The 22297-nt window shown below is 44.0% G+C and overlaps 1 protein-coding gene across 2 annotated transcripts; it reads left to right on the top strand.

The window, feature by feature from the left end:
• The first annotated feature begins 4736 nt into the window (after positions 1–4736).
• LOC308466939 (uncharacterized protein) lies at positions 4737–19562 on the top strand. Of its 2 annotated transcripts, none has more exons than XM_080988301.1 (12): positions 4737–4884; positions 5128–5204; positions 7904–8038; positions 8694–8811; positions 12804–12854; positions 13369–13446; positions 14369–14425; positions 14874–14933; positions 16035–16099; positions 17358–17439; positions 17934–17992; positions 19275–19562. In XM_080988301.1, exons 2-12 carry the CDS (start codon positions 5161–5163, stop codon positions 19486–19488), a joined length of 963 nt encoding a protein of 320 aa, XP_080844427.1. In that variant the 5' UTR covers positions 4737–4884; positions 5128–5160; the 3' UTR covers positions 19489–19562. The 2 variants fall into 2 exon arrangements, with proteins under 2 accessions (XP_080844427.1, XP_080844426.1); XM_080988300.1 differs by having other exon boundaries at positions 8694–8826.
• Positions 19563–22297: the final 2735 nt, after the last annotated feature.

Below are 22297 nucleotides of genomic sequence, written 5' to 3'. Positions count from 1 at the left end.
GGGAGTGTGACGTTGAGTTGGGGCACTCTAGCAGCTTTTTCTTCAAAAGAAAAGTACCAGCGTTAAGCATGCTTTAAAAATCATGTGGTTAATGTAACCCGTAATTAGCCCTAAGTGGTCACATCTACAGGTGTGTCTCATTATCTCTGAAGCAACGCTGCAAACCTTGCATAATTCAAATCGCCAGTGCTATAAATTCTTCCTCAGATAACAGTATCCTTTCTGGGGCTGATCAAAGCCACCTGGTTGCCAGGGTTACAGACTGTTTGCCTAATAATGCCCCCTGCAAAACATTCCAGCATTAGATAGTTTAGAAACAGTTCTCCTCCCTTCTCAGGTTTAGGCTTAATTGCCTCATTATCATTAAGGTGGGGTTTCCTTAGCATTGCCATCAAATCTAAACCCCTCTTCATTCCATCATTGGCTGTGTTCACATTTGACAATGAGCTGTGGCCTGCCTTGTTCACACAGCCTAATTATTCTCTGCTTTGTGTAAAGGCAAAGTAGGAAGCAGATGTTTTGGACTATAAATCCCTGACCACTGGCCATACTCTTTGGGGCTGGAGGCATATCCTCCAACATTCTGCATGAAAATAGGGACATTCTATGCTTTAGAATTGTTGTTGTTTAGTCATTTAGTCGTGTCCGACTCTTTGTGACTCCATGGACCAGAGAACGCCAGGCACTCCTGTCTTCCACTGCCTCCCACAGTTGGATCAAACTCATGTTAGTAGCTTCAAGAACACTGTCCAGCCATCTCGTCTTCTGTTGTCCCCTTCTCCTTGTGCCCTCAATCTTTCTCAACATCAGGGTCTTTTCCAGGGAGTCTTCTCTTCTCATGAGGTGGCCAAAGTACTGGAGCCTCAGCTTCAGGATCTGTCCTTCCAGTGAGCACTCAGGGCTGATTTCCTTCAGAATGGATAGGTTTGATCTTCTTGCAGTCCATGGGACACTCAAGAGTCTCCTCCAGCACCATAATTCAAAAGCATCAGTTCTTTGGCGATCAGCCTTCTTTACAGTCCAGCTCTAGAATGTCCCAATTTTCATGAGTCATAGCCCAAAACATCAGGAGGACAGCAGGCTGGAGAAGGTTGGCAGTGTTCAAGGTTTGTTTCTCCTTAACAAGTCTGGATTTGGGTTTAAGGCTGACTAGCAGTCCTGGCTTGTTAAGAAGAAACAAACGACAAGCCCAGGTTTTAATGCAAAATTAAGCTGTCCCCATCTTGGCTTGTTTGTCCATTTGCGCAAAGCAGGAGAGAACAGCCACTGTTTCATATACACATTGCCATCATGCAGCTCTGCAGGTGCTGAACAAGGAATAAGAAGTGAATGCTCTCTTGGAGACTTACAGCCTCCTATCTAAACACTGAAATTGATTTCAAGGATCCTTTGTGTACATTCTGGCCTAGTTCTGATAACAGTAAACTTGTGCCTAGGTAGCAGCACTTCTGGTAGCCTGTGGGGGCTCACGTGGGGGCTTCTGCAAGACAAATAAATCTCACCCCCCTTTTATTACTCACAATTATATATTTACATCATAGCTTTACATCTTACAAGCATACATATTCTTTGTTTTCAAAGCATATTCGTGATTATTATTGTCATCATTCTTAAGTCAGCAGATATTACTACACACAAAAAAGAAAAAAGTTGTAATTTTAAAATCATAATATTCTTCAGAAATGAATGACTTCCCGCCTCTTCCATTTTGTACCAATAAACTTATTGCTTATATTTGTCTATTGTCTTTTTATTTACAATATTGTCCTTTCTATCAATTTTCCTTTTATATTTGTTGTCTACAGAAACTACTCAAAGGCCGTTACCGTTTTCAGATTGTAGCAATAAGACAAATAAATCATTGCACTTAGAAAAGCAGTACAGTGGTACCTCAGGTTACATACGCTTCAGGTTACAGACTTCGCTGACCCAGAAATAGTGCTTCAGGTTAAGAACTTTGCTTCAGGATAAGAACAGAAATTGTGCTCCGGTGGCACAGCGGCAGCAGGAGGCCCCATTAGCTAATGTGGTGCTTCAGGTTAAGAACAGTTTCAGGTTAAGTATGGACCTCCAGCGGTCCTGGAGGTTCTGCTGAATATGATTAGAAGGGACCGGTTGGTTAAAGGTATACAGGTTGGAGCCAAACAGTACAAATTGAGAGCATTTGCAGATGACTTAGTACTGACGTTACAGGAGCCAGAATCTAGTACCAAAAGAGTTTTAGAACTGATTCAAGAATTTGGTCAAGTTGCAGGATTTAAGTTGAATAAGTTAAAGACCAAGGTTTTAGAGGAAAATTTAACACCAATGGAGAGAGAGAGGTTTCAGAATGAGACAGGTTTAACAGTGGTTAAGAAAGTTAAATACTTGGGGATTAACATGACAGCAAAAAATGGGAATTTATTTAAAGACAACTATGAAAAATGCAGGGCTGAAGTGAAAAAAGATTTAGAAATTTGGTCAAATTTGAAGCTTTCACTGCTGGGCCGTATTGCTGCGGTAAAAATGAATGTATTGCCTAGAATGTTGTTTTTGTTTCAAACATTGCAAATTGTGGACAAAATGGACTGTTTCAAGAGGTGGCAGAGAGATATTTCTAAATTTGTCTGGCAGGGCAAGAAGCCTAGAATAAAATTTAAAATATTAACAGATGCAAAGGAAAGAGGTGGATTTGCCCTGCCAGACTTTAAACTTTACTATGAATCAGCAGCTTTTTGCTGGTTGAAAGAATGGTTGCTTCTTGAAAACACTGACATTTTGGATCTAGAAGGTTTTAACAATGTATTTGGATGGCATGCATATCTGTGGTATGATAAGGTCAAAGCACATAAAGCATTTAAAAATCACATTGTCAGGAAAGCATTGTTTAATGTCTGGATAAGATACAAGGACTTATTGGAAAATAAAACTCCAAGGTGGCTGTCACCGATGGAAGCAAAAGCTCTGAAAAAGCTCAATATGGAGGCCAAATGGCCGAAATATTGGGAAATTTTGGAACAAGATGGAGATAGACTGAAATTGCAGAGTTTTGAGAAATTAAAAAACAAAGTGCGAGACTGGCTTCATTTTTATCAGATAATGGTGGCATATAATTTGGACAAGAAAATTGGTTTCCAGGTGGAAAAATCAAAATTAGAAACAGAACTATTAGAACCCAAAACTAAGATTTTGTCAAAGATGTATAACTTGCTGTTTAAATGGAATACTCAGGATGAAACGGTGAAATCTGCTATGATTAAATGGGCACAAGATGTTGGACATAACATAATGATGGCTGACTGGGAACAGTTATGGACCACAGGTATGAAGTTTATGGCATGTAATGCCTTAAGAGAGAATATTATGAAAATAATATACAGGTGGTACATGACCCCAGTCAAGCTTGCAAAAATTTATCATTTGCCCAATAACAAATGTTGGAAATGTAAAGAAATTGAAGGTACATTCTTTCACCTTTGGTGGACGTGCCCAAGGATTAAGGCTTTCTGGGAAATGATATATAATGAACTGAAAAAGGTATTTAAATATACCTTCTTGAAGAAACCAGAGGCCTTTCTCCTAGGCATAGTCGGTCAATTGGTGCCAAAGAAGGATAGAACTTTTTTTATGTATGCCACAACAGCAGCAAGAATACTCATTGCAAAGTATGGGAAGACACAAGATTTACCCACTCTGGAAGAATGGCAGATGAAGCTGATGGACTATATGGAACTGGCAGAAATGACTGGCAGAATCCGAGACCAGGGAGAAGAGTCGGTGGAAGAAGATTGGAAGAAGTTCAAAGATTATCTACAGAAATATTGTAAAATTAATGAATGTTAGAATGATGTTGGATAGTGGTTTCCAGCTGTAATGCTTTAAGGGAATATGAAAAATGGGTTGTTAGGTAAAAATCTAACGTTACTATTTTAAGATCAAAGATTAGGATAAATAAAGAGGGTAAGGATTTGCTGAACCAACAAACTGAACTGGAATACAAAAAAGGGAGGTATGAGGAGGTCCGGGAAACAAGCTAAGGAAAAACAAGCAATGGAAAAATTGAGTGGTTTTTAATCATTTTTATTTTGTATTTTCTTTTTCATTTTTATTGTAATATTTTTAAAATCCTAATAAATATATTATATATATATATATATAAAGTATGGACCTCCAGAACGAATTAAGTAGTTAACCTGAGGTACCACTGTATGTAGGATGTCTGGGAGGGGGCTAGACTAGAATCGTTTTTCCTGATATGGATTTTATTTGTAGAACGAAGGATCCACCCACACTTGCAGTATGAAGGAGCAGAGCTCATGTTTACCATATGAGTGGAAATCAGACTTCTGAGGCAACCAGCTTTCCTGTTTAAGCTGTTGTCTGGCAATTTAAACATTGTCTCACACAATTTAGGAAAGCAAACTGTTTATATCATAATTAATCCCCCAAACCATAATTTCCATGTAATTTTAACACACTTTAATTGTACAAAACCCAAAAAGATTAAAGATCTCAGTTAAGAAAACGACAGTAGCAGATCAAATGGGAAAGCTGGCTCAGATGCAAAAGGTTGAATCTCTCAAAAGAGGAAGAAATGCCACAACTCTGTAAACCACCAATACAATAATGCCTTTCAAGAATGCCTGTGTACAGGTCTTATGAATTTGGGGTCCACAGATGGGATAGCCAAGAAACTTTTAGCTAAACTTAATCATAGTAGGGCACCAAGTAGCAGATGTATTCAAGGCCAGAGTGTCCGAGTTCAGGTGGTTGCTAAGCAACCTGTGGCTATGTGATGGCAACCAGAGCTCCGTGATGAATCTCAGAAGATCTGTTCAGCTGGACTGCATGTTGGCAATAAATTGATGCCCCAATTTAGCTCAGACTGGCTCCTATTTGCCAGAAGTAAGTGCCTTGTTGTTTCTTCTATAACTAACTTGCAGGAATGGATGTGGTATTTTTGTGGTCCTCTACTTTTTTATTTTGTTTTTTGTATTTCCATCCTTGGGGGTGCTGTGGCGGAAATTTTCCCTCTTCCTTTTCAACTTCTTCCCCCCTCCCCATCCAAAACAGCACAATCAGCTAACTCCCCCAACCCCCGGTCTCTCCAAAGTCCATGCTGGCACATGTGTCGATTTTTTTCTCTAGAAAAGAAAGTGACCAACTGAGGAATTGAGCATCATGGATGTGGCACCAAGTCGAGACAACAAACTGAAGCAAAGAGGGTACGTTTCCTACAGCTTTCAGTTTGTGGCTTGAGAAGCTGACAGTGAGCAATGTGTGACCCAATATTACAAGTGTGTGCTAGAAAGCAGATAAGCAAATGTAGAGCATTGAGGGGTAAATGAGATGTGATCCACTCCTTTAGCCCTTGTGCAGACTGAACCAGACTGGGGCTGCAGTGTACGGAAGGGTCTTTTTTACACTTTGTCCCACCACAGCCCACCATCGTCCTGATGTGAATTAGGCTGCAGTAATTTCCTTTCCATTACATACAGCAAACATGGCGGCGGGAGCTGAGGGGAGGGATAAGTTCAAACAAGGGCAAATAGTCTAAACTTTACCCCTGCTATTTATTTGTTTTAAAACCACCCAACTACAAAAGGGATAAAGACATGAACAACATCTCGTATACTTTGATCCTGACTAGTACAGGACTAGTGGTTCAAAATCATTGTTCAGAGAATGGGTGCAGAGAGAGTTCTTATTAATGAAGGGTCAACTTCTCCATCAATAGTTTTGGAGGGTAGGGCCGACTGAATGCATTTAACAGAGTTAAATCACAATATAAAACACTCAGTTGGGTAGAGTAGGGTAAGGGACAGCTAGAAACACAGAATCATAGAATTATAGAGTTGGAAGGGACCCTATGGGTCATCTGGTCCAACCCCCTGCAATGGACGAATCACAGCTAAAGAATCACTGGCAAAAGGTCACCAAACCTCTGTTAAAACAACCTTCAGTGAATAATAATAATAATAATAATAATAAATTTTATTTATATCCCGCCCTCCCCAGCCGAAGCCGGGCTCAGGGCGGCTAACAACACTAAAATAGTGCAACATTATAAAAACATCAAAGAATTAATTAAAATCAAAATTGATGGCAACCATAAACTAAAGTATTGTAAAGATTGCCAAAGGAGGGAGTCAGGCTGCGCCCTGACCAAAGGCCTGGTGGAACAGCTCTGTCTTGCAGGCCCTGCGGAAAGATGTCAAGTCCTGGAGGGCCCTTGTCTCTTGTGACAGAGCGTTCCACCAGGTTGGAGCCGCAGCCGAAAAAGCCCTGGCTCTAGTTGAGGCCAGCCTAACCTCTCTGAGGCCTGGGACCTTCAAGATGTTTTTATTTGAAGACCGTAAGTTCCTCTGTGGGGCATACCAGGAGAGGCGGTCCCGTAGGTACGAGGGTCCTAGGCCGTATAGGGCTTTGAAGGTTAAAACCAGCACCTTAAACTTGATCCTGTACTCCACCGGGAGCCAGTGCAGCTGGTATAGCACCGGATGAATGTGATCCCGCAGCGAAGACCGCGTAAGGAGTCTCGCTGCGGCATTCTGCACCCGCTGGAGTTTCTGGGTCAGTCTCAGGGGCAGCCCCACGTAGAGCGAGTTACAATAATCCAGTCTGGAGGTGACCGTCGCGTGGATCACAGTGGCTAGGTCAGGGCGAGAGAGGTAAGGAGCCAACTGCTTAGCTTGGCGGAGATGAAAAAATGCCGCCTTTGTTATAGCTGCAATCTGCGCCTCCATGGAGAGGGAGGTATCGAAGATTACACCCAAACTCTTAACGGACGGTGCTGGCACTAATTGCACCCCCGCAAGAGATGGGAGTTGCCCCCTCAATCCCATATCGTCCAGTCCCAGCTAGAGGACCTCTGTCTTCGAAGGATTTAACTTCAACCGGCTCCCACGTAACCATCCAGCCACAGCCTCCAAGCATCTGATCAGTGTGTCTGGGGCCGAGTCAGGATGGTCATCCATCAGCAGATAGAGTTGGGTGTCATCAGCATACTGATGGCAGCCCAGCCCAAAACTCCGGACAAGCTGGGCGAGGGGGCGCATAAAGATGTTAAAAAGCATCGGGGAGAGTATCGCACCCTGGGGCACTCCACACACCAAGGAGTGGCGGGATGACAGTTCCCCCCCAAGCGCCACCCTCTGTCCCCGACCAGAGAGAAACGAGCGCAGCCATTGAAGGACTGTGCCCTGGATCCCCACGTCGGCAAGGCGGTGGTCCAGGAGTTCGTGATCGACCATGTCGAAGGCTGCTGACAGGTCTAGAAGAATCAGCAGCCCCGACCCGCCTCGATCCAGCTGCCTGCGGAGATCATCTGTTAGGGCGACCAGAGCCGTCTCGGTCCCATGACCAGCGCGGAAGCCGGACTGGAATGGATCCAGAGCCGATGTTTCATCCAGTGAAGCAGAGTCCACGACTTTCTGAGTCGGGGAAGAACATTTTTTTTCACCTTATCTTAGGGTAGGAAAAGGAAGCAACAAATCCAGCTTTTAAGAGGGTAGATTTATAGCCTGCTCCAATGCAAGCAGTTTCAGGTGCGGGGAGCGATTTTTGTTTGGGGGACAAAAATGGCCTGAGGGGAAAGGGATAAGATTCCTGGCCTTTCCCCACAACATCATGCCAGCCATTCCCTTGCTTCTGTAGTCTCAGCAACAGCACAGTATGAAATAAAACAGATTAACAAGAATAATGGAGGTACATAATGTAATATCCCCTACTCTGCTTTCATATTTTCTGTTGGCCAATTGCACCAGGTTCTTCTATACAAAAATTGATGGACAGCCATTAGATGTCTGTCTTTAGGCATGAGTTGAAGCTGAGGAGCCATCTCTTTTGCTATCTTTGGGGATTCTACAATGGTACTTCCACCACCCACTCAGTCCTCACTTAGTCTCTCCCCATCTAAACCCAGAAACTTTGAGGAAGAGAACGCTTGGCTGCAGGAGTGGATCCACGAAGAACTTGCTCATGGTGAAGTCTGGCAGAACCAATATGAGGCACTCTTGGGACATCAGGCCCAGCTCTGCTCCTTGCTGCAGGCCAAGAGGTGAGAGGCTCTCAGAGCGGGCACCCAAAACTAGGGATGGGGCACAGGGCAAAAAACTGTCCGTGGCTGCTCTAGATTTGCCTACAAAGGGTGTGTTTTATTTCCAGTTAAGTTTTTTAGGCTGTTTGGTGCCTGAACATTAGCCAACCTTCGCAGGAAGCAGCAGCAACTATTCCTCTGGCTGGTATCAAGACAGTGGTGTAGCACTGGTTGCTGGTCGCCTGATTCGCACCCCTTCAAAAATTGTGTACTAGGGGCCACGGCTCCCGGGCACCCTGCACCATAGCTGTCAACATTTTCCTTTTTTAAAGGGAAATTCCCTTATTCCAAATAGGATTCCTCGCAAGAAAAGAGAAAAGTTGACAGCTATGCCCTGCACACTACACCCCTGTATCAATAGATTTTTCAGCCATTTCCCCATTGTTGCACTGAGTTGAAAAAGAGATGCACTGTTACAAAGGATGCTGGAATATATCTCTTGGATTGTGTCAAGTAGATGCTCGGAGTAACAGAACATATTTTAGGGAGACAACAAGTAAAAGAGACAGGAGTCTCTGACAGGGAGGCCAGGGCCTTACTGAGTAAGGCAAGAACTTCTTGCCAGGTCCTGGTGCACTTGATCCCGGGGGATACAGCTGACTTTCCCCCTCTGCAGTTTTGAACCCCTGGAGAAGAAGACCCGGGCACTGCAAGAAGAGCTGGAGGAAGCCCAGTACGCCCTGAGGGAGTTCCAGAACCGAAGCCGTCAACGCCAACTGCGCATCCACAAGCAAGTGAGACCCTTGCAGGGAATCTTTGGGACTCTTTTATTCTCCCCCCACCCGACTCTTTGGTAGACCTTCGTACAGTGATTGCTTCATGAAAAGAAAGAGGTGTGGGGACTGGCTTTGTGGCATGAAGCTCTAGGCACTCCCTGCAAATTTTTGCTGGGGGGGGGGAGGTGCCACTGGAATGGTCCCACGGATGAATTGGATGGACGTTGCATCCCCTTAGCTCAGTGGTTTTCAACCAGTGTGCCGTGGCACCCTGGGGTGCCTAGAATGATGGTCAGGGGTGCCTTGGGTAGCAATGGTCTCTGTCCCTCTTTCCTTCCCTCTGGTGTCCTCTCACATCTCCGCCTCCCAAAGGCTTCCACAGCTGTTTGGTGCAGCAGTCCTGGCTGCAAGCTCCTCAGGCAAATGGTGCCTCTGGGGCTGGTCAGGGGGTACTGGTTGCCAGGAGCTGAGGTGGCCTTGGAGTAAGCAAGCAAGTGGGCAAGGGAGCCCAGCCAGCCAGTCCACCAGTCCTTGCTGTTGGGAATGGGCAGACAAGTCCCAGGCCCCTGTGGGGCAGTGTGAGGAGGCACCTCTTTTTGGGGTGGGGATGGGGGACAGAAGTAGCAGCCCAGAGGACTCCCAAGGAGAGAGGAGAGGAGCTGAGGGAACACTCCACAAGGGAGGATGTTTGAAAAAGAGTGAGAGGCTGCCAGCTCTGCAGGCAAGGGGTCAGCATACTTTTTCAGCAGGGGGCCGGTCCACTGTCCCTCAGACCTTGTGGGGAGCAGGACTATATTTTTTGGGGGGGGGGGATGAACGAATTCCTATGCCCCACAAATAACCCAGAGATGCATTTTAAATAAAAGCACACATTCTACACATGTAAAAACACCAGACAGGCCCCACAAATAACCTAGAGATGCATTTTAAATAAAAGGACACATTCTACTCATGTAAAAACATGCTGATTCCCGGACCGTCCATGGGCCGGATTTAGAAGGCGATTGGGCTGGATCCGGCCCCTGGGCCTTAGTTTGCCTACCCATGGCGTATCATAACTGGGCTCCTGAACTCTACAGGGGTGCTACAGAAAAAATGTAGTTGGTCAAGGGAGCCGTGGACTCAAAAAGGTTGGAAACCTCTGCCTTAGCTGTTTAGAATATCAGTCTTTTAGCACAGAAATCCCATTTTCTGCCTTAAGGCAAACATTCACAGTCCTTCTGTTCAGTAGTGTCCGCCATTGAAAGTCAGCACCGCCCACCCTGCTTTGAAGAGGGTGACTTCAGGGAACATCAGGGGGAAAGAGTAAATGCATTATCAAAGATAAGGACCAATTTCCATATGCTGATTTAGTCTAAATGCCTACTTCAGGAGCGATTGGTGTAATTCAGTACCTCTCACTACCTCTCACTGGCTATCACGGGTGTGTCTATTCAGGAGCTAACTGCTGTTGGGTAACTCCAACGCCTCCGCTTCTCTCTCTTCTCATTGCACAGAACTGAAGGCAGGCCTGTGGGAAAGTGCCAGCCAGCACTGACTTCTATGAACAAAGGAGGGCCATCAACATGATAGATAAGCAAGCCAAGCCTTAACAATATTATCTTAACCCTGTCTGTGGCATTCTTATTTTATTCCTCTTAGGTCAGCCCAAGTTCCAATGGTGCTTCTCCTTCTGGAAAGGCCCTTTGTTCCATGTAATGAGTTTAACAATCACCCCCACAATTTAATCAGGACAGTTTCTTGCCTTTTTCCAGTGTGTTTGCCGGAGGGATGAAGGGGGGCGGAGATAAAACAATCTTGTTCCGTTGTGTTGTGTCACTGTTGTTTATAAGCCTCCTTCTAGTCAAAAAAAGGCCCCCAGTGGTGGATCTCAGACTTTTCCCTTTAGTGACCACTTGAAAATTGCTAAGGGTCTTGGCAGACCACTAAATTATTTTTCTGCCAGTTGTAACAGTGATAATGCACTGTGCTAGATACTGTGTGATTTTAATTATATTTTTAACAGCATGCCACCTGAACGAAACTGGTCTGCAGTTGGGGAATCCATGTTTTAGAATCAACAGTTAAAGGTTTTGAAGTCCAGTGTTTTAAACAGTACTTAAAAGTGACGGCACTTTATTTTGAAATATTAACGCAACAGACATTATTATATACTGTTGTTTTCTGTGTTTCACTTCTTAGCTCATAGCTTCTGCTTCTTTCTGGGTCCAGAGATGTTGTTTTCTATTTTGCACATTTCTCCCGCTCCTTATCTGAATTCTTACATACATTTAAAGAAAAAACAAAACTAGCATTTGGAATTCAGCCTCTGGCTAAGAGGAACCTTCCATCTGTGCAAGATTAAAGGATTCCTTCCCTCCCTCTGCATACTGTACTGTTGTGTGGTCGTCATGCCCCCAACTCCTTCTCCCTCCTAAGCCAATTTTGAGGGGGCATGCGGGGGGCGGGGGGAGAGGGTGAAAGCCCTGCTGGGCAAGTGGGACTCACTGAACTGATGGGGTTTATAAAAATGAATCTCACCCAATAGATTTCTATGATGATACTAACAGAATTCAGTGTTAATAAGCACCTAATTTATTTTTAAATTTGCTTTCTTTCTCCTGAGCTGGTGTAACATGATGGAGACACTGGAAGTTGCCTAGTGCCCAGTCCTCCTAGCTCAGGACTGTTGGCTCTGACCAGCAATGGCTCTTCAGGCCTGAGGGGGAAGTCTTTCCTAACTCTGCCTGAAGACATTGGAGGACTAAATTTGGGACTGCATGCTAAGCTAGTGCTCTGCTAAAATGAGGAAATAAGGTACCTGAGGTTACAGACACCTCAGGTTACAGACGCTGCAGGTTACAAACTCCGCTAACCCGGAAGTAGTACCTCGGGTTGAGAACTTTACCTCAGAATGAGGTACCTCAAAAGTGGTACCTCAAGTTAAGAACAGTTTCAGGTTAAGATCGGACCTTTGGAACGAATTAAGTAGTTACTTGAACTTACTACTTTGCCCTAGAGAAGACATTTCAAGCCTAGGTCCCCACATCTGCAGAATACTTCTACTTACTTTATAGTATTGCTGAAGGATAACAAAATGTTGTACATGAAACAGAAGTGCTATACTGTATAAATTCTGATCATGTTCAGGGGTAAAATATAAGACATTCGCTCCAACTAATGAGTATGTATAGCAGAAACAAAACAACAAGGCACATACAGCTTCAAATAGATAACGTCATGCGATAATACACATTTACTTTGATATCACATCTGCACCATAAATTTAAAGTACCCCTTTAACAGTCATGACTCCCCCCCCAAAAAAAATACTGGGGACCATGGGCATAGCCAGGATTTTTGTGAGAGGAGCAGGACTTTGTTGGGGGGGGCAGGACTTTTTGGGGGGGCAGAACCAATGTGATTGGTCAGTTAAGTATTTGTATTGTTTTACTTGATAGGGCAGCTGCCCCCCCTTGGCTAAGCCTATGCTGGAAACTATAGTTTGTGAAGGATGCTGAGAGTTGTTAGAAGACCCCTATTTCCCACACAAAACTATAATTCCCAGTGTTCCCTGGGAAGAGGGATAGGCTGTTAAACCGCTCCGGGAGGGGAAATAGGGATCTCCTAACAACTCTCAGTACCCTTAACAAACTACATTTCCCAGGATTCTTGGGGCAAGCCACAACTGTTTAAAGTAGTATCATAGTAATTTAAAATGTATGGTGCGGGGGTGTGGGTGTGGGTGTGGCAGGAGGGGGAAAGAATTGACATAGAATTATAGAACTGTAGTGTTGGAAGTTCATTTAGTCTAACCCCCTTCGGTGCAGAAATCTTTTGTCCAAAGTGGGGCTCGATCCGAACCCATGATTCTGAGATTAAGAGTCCTTCCCTTCCCATAATCTGAAAGGGAAAGAGGAAAATCTGTGCAGGTTTGTGTGTTTGAATAGAACAGACTACAGAACTCAGTCTGATCTGTATCTGGGAAACAAGACTTAGTTAGACCTTTCCATCTCTTCTCTAAATTACAGCAGAAGGAAAATCAGAGAATGGCTGAGACTGTAAAAGAACTGGAAAAAAAGGTGAGAGCTGCTTGATGTGGCAAATTTAGTTGGGACCAACCAGCATGGGTTCCATCCGTCTTCCTGAAGGCCTTGGTTGTCCGTGCAGCAGGATCAAGCCATTAAACTTTTCCTAGATGGTGCCACTTCACACTGCAAGTGAGGAATTCACATGTTTGAGTGGTGACCTAGCCAGCAAAGAACCAAAAACTAATTGCAAGTAGAAAACTAGCATGCCAAAGACATGGGTTTAACCTTAATCCAGGCCCATCAGGCAATGCCCATCAACTTTGAGGGCCCCCAGCCCCCTCATATATTTTATTGGTGGGGCAAAGGGACCAGCTCTACTTAACACTGTGCAAGTTTTAACTGCAAATTGTCTCAAAATGATTGCTGTCCTAGGTTTCAGTTCCTTAAGCGTGCTTCTCAGAACTGCTTCCCTCCATGTGCCCAATCATGAAATCTTTTGTTCTTACTAAAATTGACTTGCATATTGTAAAGAAATCAACTTTGACTTGACTATCGTTACACAAAGGTCTTCAAGCAACAGTTGGAGGAGAAGTCCAACAAGGATATCCTAAAGGAGCTGAGAACAGAAGGCAATGAGCTGAAGGTGAAAGTCACATTCTTTGTATGTCTTTGTATAAGGACCAGCTGATGGCTCTATATCAATACCTAAGGCAGATGGGGAACCTGCAGACATCCAGATGTTGTTGGACTCAAACCCTCAATAGCCACACCCAGCATGGCCAATAGTTAAGATGATGGGAGGCATAGTCCAGTAACACCTGGAGGGATACAGGTTCCTCACCCCTGACCCTGAACTGTAAGAAAAAACAACAACGCAAACCCAGGAGCAACGGTAGAACCTAGAAGCTAAGTACTCCTTCCGATAGGATAGTTTACCTTCCCGCTGCAGCGGTACCTATTTATCTACTTGCACTGGTGTGCTTTCGAACTGCTATAGCTAGGAGGAGCATTCTGGAATGTGTTGATAGTAACATACTTTGGGATATTAGTTTTGAGAATGGAGGCATTAGAAGTTAACAAAGGTATTCCTGCTTTTGTTGGTGACATGCTTGAGGGTGTGCTTTCTGCTTTTGGAGCACAGGACTTTGCTCCCAACTTGCTCAGAGGGTGAGAAATTGAAAGGAGGGTTCCAGGGTTGCACGCCAACTTGACTGAGACAGAAATAGGACCCAAAGCCAGGGATAGCCAGTCCTATGCCCTCCAGATGGTCAGAGAATAGAATTGTAGAGTTAGGAAGGACTCCAAGGGTCATCTAGTCCAACCCTCTGCAATGCAGGAATCCTGCCCACAGCCATCCCTGTTTGGGCTTGAACCACCAGTCTCCTGGTTAACAGATGCACTGACGCATTGCACCATACTCCTTCCATATTTCCTGACCTTTGCACCTGGCTACCTCTGATCTAAAGGAATAGAGAACAGCTCAGATGGTAAGTGGCTGTGCATTTGTGTCTGAATGACAAGGCTGCTAATGCAAGAATGCTCTTTTTTTAAACCTTACTCCACAGAGGCACTTGTCTGAATGGGAGGCCAAGTGGCAGGCAAAGAACGACAGGATCAGACAGGTAAACTCAGATGTATTTGAGCTTTCGATATACACATGTTCCCGGTGGTAAGTTAAGGCAACTTTGTCTCTTTGGCTCAAGGAAGGACTTAATGTTGAAGCAAGGCTCAACTCCACAAACTGCTCTCAGGATCTCTTAACTGCTACCATGGCTTGGACAACGGCTCTTACAATTTATTTGTAGGAATGTGTTGCAAAGGAAGCGCAACTTGAAGGCAGCATCTAAGGCTGGAAACAGACTGTTTTTTTCATAGTACTTAAGTACATAAAAGAGGGCGTAATTTTGAACATACAGAGATGAATAATATCATATTTTTCCAGACCCCATATCATCACTAGTAAGACTGATTTAGTATTACAGGCTAGGAGGAATGTTAGGAGTTGACGAAACTTTGTTGTTGTGGGTGGAACCTGAACAAAAGAGTTCTGTTTTGTTATGGGTGTTTCAGAGACAGCACCAGATTGAGAAACTCAGCACCACCATACAAGGATTGTCTCTGAAGAGCCAGGTATGTCCCAACCATCCCAGAGAATCATGGATTAATAGAATCGTAGAGTTGGAAGAGGCCCAAGGCTCATCTAGTCCATTTCCCCGCAATGCAGGAATCTCAACTAAAACATCCCTGACAGATGTCCACCCAACCTCTGCTTAAAAACCCCCAAGGAAGGAGAGTCCACCACCTCCCGAGGGAGTCTGTTCCAATGTCAAACAGCTCTTACTGTTGGAAAGTTCTTCCTGAAGTTCCTGAAGCATGAGAAAATATCAACCATATCAATCTTTATTACGGTCCAGAGACCCAACAAATTGTTACAAAGCAATGCACAATTCAGACAGCCTACCTCCAGGTTAAACAAGCATTTTGTTCAGACTTAAAGATAGGGATCATTGGTTCTTGCAATCACCGATAAAAACTTCGCCACTGCTAATGTTCTAGCGTTCGTCCAGTCTTCCAATAGGAACCTGACATAGTGAGCCTCTGATTTTCCCGGGAAAGGTACCAGGAAGGGTAATATCAGTTCAGCTCTGGCTTGCTCATATTTCGCACAGTGCAGCAAAATATGTTTTATGGAATCGATGTCTTGATCACACGAGCAAAGTCTGTCCTGGTGGGGAACTCCTCTCAACCTGCCATCCAACACTGCAGAAGGAAGGACGTTTAGTCTGGTGCATGCGCAGTCCGTATGGGCTGCGCCACCCATATGGCTATCATATCTCCTCTCATATCTCCTCTGCGCCACCACTGGCTATCATATCTCCTCTCAGTCTCCTCCTTACCAGGCTAAACGTACCCAGTTCCCTCAGCTGTTCCTCATAAAGCTTGGACATGCCCTGGCAAGTTCAAAGTAGTTCCAAATTAGTTCCCGTATTCTTGGGAAATCCTGAACTTTTTTTACAAGCCAAATCATTGGACTAGGAAATATCATTAATCCTCGTCCCCAAAACCATAACATATAATATAGTACTCAAATTCTCCTGTCTCCTCCAGTTCATGGCTGATAATTGAGCCTGCAGCCTGACTGAACTGGGATTCAGAGAACGGAGATTTCTAATGTGTAAAAAACAGGTGTTGCTTTTTTTGTTTCTGTCTCTCTTGATTCCAACAACAAAGGAGCTGCACAGAAACATCACCCTCTTGGAGGACAGCGTGATGGAAGCTCAACAGGAAATGGCACTGTAAGTTTAAAGCAATAATGGTTGCTTATGGTGAACTGGAGAGGCAGACAGACTAGATGAGTGAACTGTTTAGCCAGCATGGTCTATGTTTATGATAATATTTTATTCTCTTGCTAATTATGCTGTTTTAAATGAGCTCCTTCTCGGTAGTGACACCCGCCCTGTAGAATGCCCTCCCAGCAGATGTCAAGGCAATAAGCAACTATCTTACTGTCCAAAGACTTCTGAAGGCAGTCCTGTTTAGGGAAGTTTTTAATGTTTAATGCTGTATTGTGTTTTTAATATTTGATTGGGAGCTGCCCAGAGTGGCTGGGGAAACCCAGCCAGATGGGCAGGGTATAAATAAATAAATAATATTATTTCCTTTAGTAATGTTTTCTTTTGTCACACACACACACACACACACACACACACACACAGTACATATTGTTAACTTTGCCACATTAAATGTGCATTCCGTGGTTGACCTCCTCCAGAATGTTTTATTTTGAAATAACTTTAAGATGATAATTTAGTTTCCTGTTAAATATGTAGCTTTGAATGTATACTTTATATCTGTCTTTCTTCTGTAATTTTGTATTCTGGATTGTTTTATTTGATGTTTAAGGGGGGTGTAAACAGCTTTGATTCCCCCCCCTAAAAATAAAAAGCAGTAATGAAATGAAATGAAATGATGATGATGATGTTATGACAGAGGCCTGTTCAAACCCACCTGAGTGGCCTTGGACAGGGCCCTCACAAATCTCACCATCCGGGAATAATAGTTGCAGGCACCAGAGGTTGTTGAATGTGATGAAGTGTTCTCTCCCACTTTAAGAATATAAGCTGCCTGGAAATTGTAGAGCAAAAACAGACATCCCTGGGTTTATTTCAGGGTTACCTGTGTGTTTTCTCTTAAAATGCAAGTGTTTGGGGTTAGTATTAAAGTTTGCTACAGTGTGTGTGTGTGTGTGTGTGTGTGTGTGTGTGTGTGTGTAAGGGGGGGGGGAGAGAGAGAGAGAGAATGATTTCTATGTTTTTCACAAGTGACAGAAGCTTGGGTAAATGCTGCATTGGGGACGTACAAATCAACATAACATTCCCCCTAGGGTTCAAGCAGAATCAAAGGGGAGAAAGAAGGAAGTACAATCAAAGTAACTATGTTTTGGGCCCACAATATATCATGCCATCGCCGCAGTGTCCTTTCTTCTCCTGCCTTCTCTTTTGCTTCTTTCACAAACTTTTCCTTTTGGAGATGTAATACTATGTTCTGTTTCAGATTCCAGAAAGAGCTACTTTCAGAACAAGTGGGGACCTCGAATGGGGGCTTTCTTTTAGAGGAGCGAGCATGTGACCAGATGGTATGAGGGGCACAAATTATATGCTCAGAGTGCAGGGGGCATGTGAGTCAGGGGATGTGACGTTTGTGGTTTACGTGAAATGTTTATGGGCTCAAGTCAGTGCCATTCTTGGGGTTCAGACAGAATGTAAGGGGGAAATGATAGCATATACGGTAAACCCTGCCTTAGTACCCCAGAAACTTCAGAATCCAAGCAGCACAACTGAGGTAGCAGAGAATCAAATCCTTCAGTGTTCAACCTTGCCACATTTCTTCCTGTCTGACTCCTTGTTGCCAAAAGGAAGGTGTAAAAATATACATCAGGGGTGAGAAGCCTGTGGTCCTCCAGATGTTGATGTATCTGGAAATAAAACTCATTCCTGGTTCACTGCAGGGGTGCCAGATTCCTCGCTCTAGGGGACATTCTTGGTCTACAGCAGAATATAGGGCTTTTCACAGTACACATGCTCAGCCAATCACTTGAATCTCAACATATGCTTTTTTTTGTTCTTCCAGAAAAGGCTTCCATGTTTGGAACTAAACAGAATCAGTTTCAAAGAGCAGCTCCCTTCCTGGTAAGTGATCAAACGGATTATCAGAGAATATCATACAAACAAGGGAGGACACAGCGGGGTGAGAATTTCGGGGTGAGGAAAAGAAGAGAAGGCACAGACATTGCGCGCTGATGTGGTCGGTTGGTGGTTTTCAGGCTGGGTCCAAGGGAATATTAGCATTCTTGCAAAGATCAGGGGTTTCTCAGAGAGAAGATACTGAAAAGCAGGATCCCCTGGAAGACACTTTGTCCATACAATCAGGGCCGGATTTAGGTTTGATGAGGCCCTAAGTTACTGAAGGTAATGGGGCGCTTTATATAATCAACTGTCCTTTGTCAACAACAAATTGTCACTGTTTTTTGTGTTGAATATATGCTATATGGTAATTTATCGACCTAACAGGTATCTAAAGCCATTTGCACATGTTGCCCTGCAACCAGTCTGTGCAGAAGGTAGGCACCCTATATACAGAAATGAGCAAACAAGTGATATTTTAGGGAGCCAGCTAGCAGGCAGGGCCCATGACTTACATCATAGGAGCCTAAAAGGTAAAGGTAAAGGGACCCCTGACCATTAGGTTCAGTCGTGGCTGACTCTGGGGTTGCGGTTTCATCTCACTTTATTGGCCAAGGGAGCCGGCGTACAGCTTCCGGGTCATGTGGCCAGCATGACTAAGCTGCTTCTGGCAAACCAGAGCAGCTCACAGAAACGCCATTTACCTTCCCACCGGAGTAGTACCTATTTATCTACTTGCACTTTGACGTGCTTTTGAACTGCTAGGTGGGCAGGAGCAGGGACCGAGCAACGGGAGCTCACCCCGTCATGGGGATTCGAACCGCGACCTTCTGATTGGCAAGTCCTGGGCTCAGTGGTTTAACCCACAGCGCCACCTGCGTCCACACAAAACACTGTTGCTGTATGTGGGTTTTATTTTATTTGTTTTTTATCTTATATTTTGGAAATGTACACCCAGTTTTTTCCCCCTTTAATTTTTTTGGGGGGCCCCAAGAGAGTGGGGCCCTAAGCTATAGCTTGTTTAGTTTATACGTAAATCTGGCACTGCATGCAATACTGTCTCCCGCAAATATTAGGTGGACTCAAGCGTATAATCTCAATTCATGTGGTAGACTTGACTAGCATGCTTTGTGAACAGTTTGTGTGCCTTACTTAGAACACTGCTCAGAATCCCATGCAGCATGTAGGTGTTTCTTAGCAGACAAGAACTCCCCAAAGACAGAACCACCGAGAACCAAACCATCTTGTGCAGCTGACTTTGCGTTTGGTGTCTTGTTTCTGCTTGTAGGTCATTCTCCTGCATCTGTCCCCTGCGCCCAACTCTCCGGGACGCATGTAGCTTGCTGTGGGCATTAGCCAAGGCCTTGCTCCTGATCTTGCTGTTGGCTGTGGGCTTCCACTTCCTCCAAGGCTGGTTCTCCAGCCAGCCATGTCTGCAGATCTATTCAGCTCCTTTGCTTTATATCCAGCCCAAGAGGTTACTGCCCCCTTTAACTTCATGAAGGCAACTAGGCTTCTGTGGTTGAATGTCCTTTAATAAAGTTTAATAAGAAGAAATCTGAAATCCACCATCAAACACCTGTCTTTGTGTGGTTGAGTTTTGTTTTAACAAATAGGCGGTGTGGGGGGAGGATTGAATTTATGGCTTAAAATTACAATAAAGGTGATTCCAACTAAACGTTAGGAAGAGACTTCCAACAGTTGAGATCTGTTTGACAGTGGAATGGACTTTCTTGGAAGCTGCTTGATTCTCCTTCATTGGAGGTTTTTAAGCAGAAGCAGATGCCATCTGTCATGGATGTTTGAGCTGAGATTCCTGCATTGCAGGGGGCTGAACTAGATGACCCTCAAGGTCCCTTCCCAGCTCTACAATTCCATGATTCTAAATCAGGAATGTGCTGTGGGGAGAAGAAGGCATTGACTCACCCTCACCCTCTCCCCAGCCCCAGCCCAGATCAGAATCCTCACCAACATCCTCCATCTGCTATTTATAACAGAAAGAAATCCAGAATGCGGCAGCTAGACTGGTGACTGTATAACACCGGGCCTGAAAGACCTGCATTGGCTCCTAGTACGTTTCCGAGCACAACTCAAAGTATTGTTGCCGACCTTTAAAGCCCTAAACGGCCTCGGCCCAGTATACCTGAAGGAGTGTCTCCACCCCTATCATTCAGCCCTGACACTGAGGTCCAGCTCCCAGGGCCTTCTGGCGATTCCCTCCCTGCGAGAAGTGAGGTTACAGTGAACCAGGCAGAGGGCCTTCTCGGTAGTGGCACCTGTCCTCATCAGATGTCAAGGAAATAAACAACTATCTGACTTTTAGAAGACATCTGAAGGCAGCCCTGTCTAGGGAAGATTTTAATGTTTAATGTTTTATCATGTTTTTAATATTCTGTTGGCTGGGGAAACCCGGCAAGATGGGTGGGGAAAAATAATAAATTATTATTATTATTAACATTGCTGTGAATAGCAGGCCTCCAGGGCTTCCTGTTCTGTTCAGGACTGGCAGGAGCAAAAGTCTGAAGCCCCTTCCCCATGCCAGAGTTCTGATCTGGCTAGGATAAACCACATCACATACTAGCTATTTGTTAAATGATGCTGTCAGAGTTGACAGTAGCAATCACCTGGCAAGAAGGTGAGCAGGAGGAGGTCCTGCCATGCTGCTCTGAACTTGGACCACAGCATAAAAATGATCCCTCCTGCTCCAGCCACAAGGGATTTGCAGTGTCTAAATTTGTCCCCTTTGAACTTGAGGCCCTATAACAAATGGCCCTCCTGCCCATCCCACTATTAGCCTGCCCTTTTTATGTTATGCCTTACTAGATTTGACCCCAAATTATAACCTTAAATTAATTTCCTTCCTGTTCAAAGCAGCTAGACTAGTTATTGCCCAACGATGGAAGGAAGACTCTAATATACCACCAGAGGTTTGGGTTCATAACATCTGGAGCATTGCTCTATCAAAACACCTCACATACCATCAGCGACTAATCAAAAGATACATTTGACACAATTTGGTCTCCTTTTTTCTCTCTTTATTGAAGAACAGGGTATTTTAATGCCAGCATCAATGCAGAGGTGTCTGTGGATGGGATATATTAATTGTAAATGTAAACCAGATTGCTAGTGGGTTCCTACTGAGGTTATTTGGCAAGCCAACATGACAGGGATGAGAGATTGAGGATTGGAGTGATCACTCTCTGATATTACGGCAGTGGATAAAGCTGTATTCCAACATTTGAATAAATGTGTTTTAATAATGATAATAGTGTGTAAGAGATGAAGAACATCGCCATGGAACAACTTATCACTCTGGTTATCATTAGTGAGGAGGACTGGACGCCTTTTTTTTTTTTTTTTTTTGCCAAGTGTCGGATTTGATGAGTTTCCTCGACAGGCAGTTGAGCTCTTTCCTCGACAGGTTGCTTCTCCTAGGCCTGAATGTTCCCAAAAGAACATTATAATTCTTTGGGGAATTATAGGGACAGAACCACCTAAACAGTATAGAAATTTATTCACGTATGCTACTACAGCAGCAAGAATGTTACTCGACCCAAAATGGAAAGAAGCAGAAGTCCCAGCAAAGGAAGAATGGATACAAAAACTTATGGAATACACAGAAATGGCGAAACTTACGGGAAGAAAAAGAAATCAAGACAACTTTTTATAAAATAATGGAAATGGTTTATTGAATACTTACAGATAAATTGTAAACATATAAGAACATTGGCAGGATTATTGTAATAACCTGCAGTTTCATAAGAGTATATATTTAAAGCAGATGAATAAATGAGCAAATTAAGTTAATTTGGATATGCAGAAGATACTGAAAATAAGTGTAAGGAACCGCAGAAAGAGGGGGAACAAAGTCAAGTTTTGAAATGTTAAAATGACTGAAAAATTATTGGAATGTATAAACTTGAAAATCATAAATATAATATATATATATATATATATGTGCACACATATGACTAATGATCTGACAGCAGTTTTGAAGTTGGTGAAATGTATAAATCTGAAAAGCATAAATATAATGTTATGTCCTGAGTTGAATAGGATCCAAAATGCAGCAGTCTGATTGGTCCCAGAACAATAGGATTCCGAATGCAGCAGTCCGATTGGTCCTAGAACAATAGGATCCAGAATGCAGCAGTCTGATTGGTTCACAGGAGCCACCCAATCCAGCTCCAGGTGGAAGTGAATCCACAACCTGATTGGCGTACAGGAGAATCCTGGAATTAGCCAATCACGTGGGGCCCATTGTGTAAATAATGTATATAAAGCAGACATTGTGGGGGAACTTCCATTCCT

This window comes from Podarcis pityusensis, assembly GCF_964106645.2.
Source record: "Podarcis pityusensis genome assembly, chromosome: 17".
Classification (NCBI taxonomy): Eukaryota; Metazoa; Chordata; class Lepidosauria; order Squamata; family Lacertidae; genus Podarcis; species Podarcis pityusensis.
The sequence above is the reverse complement of the archived record's forward strand: the minus strand, read 5'-3'. Positions and strand labels throughout refer to the sequence as shown.

What these genes read in the sequence shown, in the direction of transcription:
- LOC308466939 (XM_080988300.1), top strand. Translation starts at nt 5,161, where the DNA reads ATGGATGTGGCACCAAGTCGAGACAACAAACTGAAGCAAAGAGG. An exon ending in TCCTTGCTGCAGGCCAAGAG is followed by an intron (nt 8,039 to 8,693) that starts GTGAGAGGCTCT and finishes CCCCCTCTGCAG; the next exon opens with TTTTGAACCCCTGGAGAAGA. An exon ending in GATTGTCTCTGAAGAGCCAG is followed by an intron (nt 14,934 to 16,034) that starts GTATGTCCCAAC and finishes CCAACAACAAAG; the next exon opens with GAGCTGCACAGAAACATCAC.